The 6,000-nt window shown below is 39.2% G+C and overlaps 1 protein-coding gene across 1 annotated transcript in view; it reads right to left on the bottom strand.

Annotated features, from left to right (window-relative positions):
- The window catches only part of TSC1 (tuberous sclerosis 1), a 52,169-nt gene that overhangs the window by 16,409 nt on the left and 29,760 nt on the right, over window positions 1-6,000 (bottom strand). Inside the window, exons 9-12 of the mRNA XM_012639825.1 lie at window positions 2,296-2,471; window positions 1,494-1,606; window positions 1,051-1,162; window positions 622-740 (exon numbers count right to left, since the gene is read on the bottom strand). Coding sequence (XP_012495279.1) covers window positions 622-740; window positions 1,051-1,162; window positions 1,494-1,606; window positions 2,296-2,471 — 520 coding nt within the window. The remainder of the gene's footprint in view (window positions 1-621; window positions 741-1,050; window positions 1,163-1,493; window positions 1,607-2,295; window positions 2,472-6,000) is intronic.

Genomic DNA, 6,000 nt, shown 5'->3' with positions numbered 1-6,000 from the left:
AAACTGGTGCCCCATGGAAAAAAGCTAGTTCAGTTCTTAATTCAAATAATCACACAAGGACCTGAGATTACCATCATACTTTAGTATGCAGCAAATGTGCTTCATGCATATCTCCTATTAAATATTTTGTCACCAAGAATGTTAAATACACATGTTCCCAAGGGCCAAGATTTAATAAAATAATTTTTACTGCCCAATAAAGAATATTCATAAGTTTTTAATTTTTTTTCTTTTTTAAAACTGAAAGAACATGTCGAGGAAGAATGCAATGCCCACTAGCACAGCTCAGTGCCTGCCTTGATTCAAGCTAAGGTGCCACCATTTTATATGCCACTGTCTTCGTACGATCGGCGCAGACTCCAGTGGAGTGGAAAAGGAAACGGCTTCGCATTACTACGAGAACAGGTCTCATCTACCGGATTCTTTAAAAGGGTTTTTGGACCCCAGGGGTCAGCAGATCACACCTTGAAAGCTGCTGTTTAGTCTATTTTCAATTATTCTGAAATAAATCCATCACGTTTTAAGTCAGAATTCTATCTATTTGGCTCAATTAGGCTTCCCCAAATGAGGCTTGAAGGAAGTCACCGTGCTGGCAGAGGGCGGCAGACAGCTCGCACTCACTTTCCTGGGGGGTGTGGCCGTGGCCTGAGGGAGTGACATGTGCACGTAGTCATCAGCATGGCAGAGCGGGGCCGGAGGAGGAGAGGTTGCTGGGGTTCCCAGAGGAGTTCCTTTTCCACCTGCTCAGAGACAAGGGCAGAGTATATATGAACATTGGCCCCAACTATTACAAAAATCGCCAATTTTTTTCAGCCTAACTTACTACATATAAAGCTGCTAGAGTTAATTTTCTGGGAATCCATATAAGTCCTTTTTTTTTTTTAGGCTAACTTTGTACATTATGAAAGCCCCAGAGGTTTGCAACAGGTGTCAAGAACAGATCGACAAGTACAAGGGGTCCCCAAACTCACTATCAGATCTAAGAGACAGCTCCTATCATCAAAGGCAGCTCCAAACCAACCAGTCAAATACAACCTAAGACATACATACCAGTTGTACCAAAGATTTTACTGTAAGGGTGTGACAAATCAGGTGGGACGTTTCCAGGAGAAGTTGGAGGAGTGGTCATACCACAAACCATAGATGGGCTCCAAAGAGTAGCCTGGAAAGTTAATAAAGTACATCAGCAACGGCAAGTGAATACTAAGTCATCCACAAGGTTCATATGCATGGCCAATGTTTAGTTTAAATTTAGCATTTTCAACTTGAAAAGGCATCTTATTAAAGCTTTATCAAGAGACAAGTTGCATTTTGTAAATCAAGACTTTAAGATGCACCCGAGACAATAGTAACTTTCTTTGCTACTGTCATGGATTCTTAAAAGTGACTCCTGAAATGAGCAGTGTGAAACTTTCCCAACCATATACTTGACCCAAATGGTCAGCTTCACCACAAAGTAAAGGAGAGAGCAGGCACACTATTTGACACTATACTTGTGGCGGCTCAGTTATCAGCCGTGTTGACGGGGAACTCAGAGTCTGAGGTAGCTGCCCTGGCGTATTTAACGTCAGCCGAGAAGTGGAGGAAGGGGTAGAAGTAGCACTCCCTGAAATGAAAGGGAAGAAACACAGGGGTTAGTGTGTGGTTTTAGACTATTCTGATAAAAAATGATGGTCCTCTAGATCATTCAATAATATTCAATTCTCTATATTTAAAAAACCTGAGGGACCTCCTGACATCCTTGGGGACAAACTAACATCATTTAAAAGTTTCTTTAAATGCTCTTTGGACATAAAGTTCAATAAGGTTTGATGTCTAGCTAAGCCCCAGAATAACTTGAAAAAGCACAACACGGATGACAGCTTCAGTGGGTGCAACCTATGGATAAAGCCTAGATTTTTGTATGAATCCAATTCTAAATTGTCCAGACTAATTTAAACTGTGTCAGTGCTATAGCCCAGTAGGCCTCACTCCAAGTGTCTGAAGAATAGAAAAATTCCCTTATGAGGCAGGGCCTAGACATCAAATACGTAAATCCATTTTCCTTGTTAAGTGTTGAAGACATATCACCAAATCTCTTGGCATACTATCAGGTAGGAGATTAAGTACATCTAAGTTAAACTTGAAGGAGAAATTAATTAGAAGAAAACTGAGATAAATGCAAATTTAAAACATTAGGGGAAAAGTTCCTAGGAGCTGTCTTACTCTAAGAAAAGAAAATAATATCAACAAAAGTAAACAATGCTTTCCAGAGACAAAATTGTAAAACAGATAAGTACCAAAGTCACTTTTTACCATAGCTATTCTGTGTGTCAACATAAGGGCTAGCGGTGACATCAGCTGAACGATGAGGAAAGCGGGCTGAGATTTGGTGAGACACAGAATAGCCATCTTCATACGAGGCTTCTGTAGGGTCCAGAGAGATTTTGGCACACTCTATTACAACATCATGAGTTTCTAATCTCTTCCACCTGTAAAAGGCAATCACAGTCAAGAAATGCAAATTGTAATCCACTCAATCAATTCAATTAAATACTTGAGAGTGCCGACTCAGTGCCAGCTACGGAACTGTGACAGCAAAAAACAAGGCAGAACCATGCCAGCCCAAGTACAAAACAGCAACAGTATATGAATTTTTCAAATCCATACTCTCCCTATTTAAAGTGGTTATATCATATTAACAGAAACTAATTTGAAACAAAAATTTCATCAAGAAAAGACTAAGCGTAGCCTAAAAATAGAACATAAATTATGCAGAGAAGCCACCAGAGGAAAATCTCCTCTGGGGCAACGGTAATCAGAGATCAGGGAGGCCTGGAAACCATCAATCAGCTAAGACTTATGGCCAACTTATAGTGTTCTATCAAAGCCTCAAGATTCAAATCCGTCACTAGTCCAGAAAAACCATACAGAAAGATAAACTAGAAAAGATATTTTAAGAATTGTCTGAAGATTCTTGTTATGTGATCTACAGTTCCACTTCTAAGAATCTATCCTATAGAAATAGACATACATCAAGATGTACAAAAATGTTAAGCACAATACAGCTTATAATAAAAAGAGAAGAAATAACCCAAAATCAAACCAAAGGGATATATTCTACAGAAGAAATAGTATTACACCACCATGAAAAAGCATGTGTTCAGCAGGTCAATGGTTGCCAGGAATGGGGGAGGAGATGGACCACAAAGGCCATGATGGAACCTTTTGGCACAGTGGAATTGTTCTTTATATGATAAAGGGAGGCTGAGGTGGGAGGATTGCTTGAGGTCAGGAGTTTGAGACTAGCCTTAGCAACAATCAGAGACCCCCTACAAAAAACAGAAAAATTAGTCAGGTGAGGTGGTGCATGCCTATACTCCCAGCTACTCAGGAGGCTGAGGCAGGAGGATCACTCAAGCCCAGGAGTTGGAGGTTGTAGTAAGCTATGATGACGCCACTGCACTCTAGACCAGGAGACAGAGAGAGGCCTTATGCCAAAAATAAAAATAAAAATAAAAAATAGCAGAACATTTAAAATATGAATGCCTACTGAAATATAAACTTTCTTTCTTTTCGACAATATAACTTCACTAAATGTGTTTCTAAGTGGTAAATTCCAGGAGAGATTTTCACTTTTTGTTCCAAAGTTTACAGAGAACAGCACAGAAACACTAAGGACACTCCATGGGTTTACCCTAACAAGACGTGTGCTCCCACACAACTGCTGGCGGATGCTCATTATATCTTAGATGCTGAAAATGTGGTATTAGATGCAGAAATGAAGGCGTCCAAGGTGTGAGGAGCACACAAGGTAGCTTCCCTCGGGCAAGCCTTTCGATTTCAGGGTTGCATCTTCGCTCACTGCCCAGTTCATTATCTGTGGTACAAGGTTACTGGGGGCAGACTCCTCTTTACACACTCTCAGCGTGACTGGACAGTGACTGAACGAGAGCCAGAGTTGAGACACTTATGCACACATAAGAACATTGGTTTTAGAGAAGAAAATGAGAATCATAATAAAGGAGAAATACAGTTAAATGTTTTATTTTAATCAAAGTAATATACGTACTTACAAAATTTCCTTGATTCTTAAATGGACTTTTCATATTATTATCTCTGAAACTGTCAACTACAGTTAGTTGTGTGTTAGTTTATTTGGTATTTTTTCTCAGATGTACATAAAATATAAATACATCCAATGGTATCTTAGATTCAATGAAATACAGTAGTTTAAAAAGTCAATACAAAAAAAAAAAGTCAATACAGTACTAAGGGATACCTCCCACCTCTCTCCCCTGCAACCACACTGGGGGTTGTTTCCAAAACTGTTGTCCTACCTCCATACTCCTAAAGAATATGCCCTATGCTTTTAATTTCTTGATTTATAAACTGTAGACATCATCTATTAACTTTCTTTTATGGGAGGTGAAGACTGAGGTCACTTCCATATATCCTTTCCCTGTTCCCCAGTGCTCTCAAAATAAGTATATTACTGTTTTTGTTTTTTTCAAAATTGATTTCAACAATTATTATGACTACCTATGTACTATTCATGGCTGAGGCAAAGCGTATGATAACACTGCCTTTCTTCTTCAATTTAGTTTGTCCTCGAGTTTTATTTTTCTGTTTTCCTCAGTTTTCTATGTATCACTAATTTTTCCTAAACTTATTTTAACAGCTCTGAAACTATGCCTAATATAATTTCTACATAATGAAATACAAAGAATCTACTAGGATCACTCCCCCATCTCCCTAAAGAACTCTGTTCTGAGCCCTCCCTCTCCTCCTTCAGTCTGGACTAGTGGTTCTTAGCACTGCTGTGCAGCTGTGATCCTGACACGATCCTAAGCCAGGGCCCTAGGTTCCTGGACTCTGCGTCCTTCTCCTCCCTGATTTTACTCTCATTTTGGTGGAACACACGCTCCAGTGGTGAGCTGAGGAAGGGTATACAGGAGGTAAATTTGAGTCCTTGCATATCTGTGTCTCATACTTGACAAGCAATTTGGCTGGGTATAGAATTCTAAGTTGAAAACCTTTTTCTCTCAATTTTGAAGATATTTCAAAAGCTAACATCATTCTGATTTCTGATCCTTAGTAAGTGTTTTGGGTTCTTTCTTTCTCTGAAAAATTTATCCCTGGCATTTTGAAATTTCACAATATTGAGATGTGGTGGCATTCTTTTTCACTGATCCAGCTGGCACTAGGTAAGCCCCTTCAATTTGGAAACTCATGTCCTTCAATTCTAGGACATTTTTTTGTTATTATTTCTTTTACAACTTTATCTTCCACCAAAGTTTTCTCCTTTCCCCTCCTCCACTTTTTTTGAGACAGGGTCTTACTATGTTGCCCAGGCTGCCCTCAAATGATCCTCCCACCTCAGCCTCCCAAGTAACCAGGACAATAGCTGTACACCATGGTGCCCAGCCTCTCCTCCTTTTTCAGAATTCTTTTTGTTGGATGTTGACTTCCTAGGCTGATCATTCTAAATTTATTTTCTCATATTATCCATCTCTACACTTTGGCTCTGCTTTCTGAGATATTCTCAACTTTAACTTCCAATTGTTTTACTGAAATGTTTATTTTGGCAATCATTTCTTTAGTCTTAAAATGTTCCTTTTCTGTGGCATCCTGAACTTTATGTATACACAAATGCCTTATCTTTGTTGCTATTGTAGACATTTTTTTCTATCATCATTGTTTCTTAATAGCCCCTTTTTCTCCTCTTTATGTTGATCTTTGTCTTTCATGATAAAACTTTCATCAAAAGCCAGATAATCTGCCTAGCCAAGGTGAGCGTGGCACTAGAAGCTGACTGAGGTGGCTTCCAAGTTAATACAGTTCGTTGAACATACGCACCCAACTGTACAACCTCCTGAAACCCCACCGTCTAAAGTTTTCTTTGACTGCTTGTTTTTAAACATAAAGACACGAGGAGGAGAAAAATGGGGAAAGAGAGAATAGCACCTCAAGTTTTTGAAACTAGAAATCGATAGGCAAGTGGTAACTGACATAGCAAAC

This window comes from Propithecus coquereli, unplaced genomic scaffold, assembly GCF_000956105.1.
Source record: "Propithecus coquereli isolate 6110/MARCELLA unplaced genomic scaffold, Pcoq_1.0 Scaffold142, whole genome shotgun sequence".
Lineage (NCBI taxonomy): Eukaryota > Metazoa > Chordata > Mammalia > Primates > Indriidae > Propithecus > Propithecus coquereli.
Note: the sequence above shows the minus strand (reverse complement) of the source record. Positions and strands in the feature narration are given on the sequence as shown.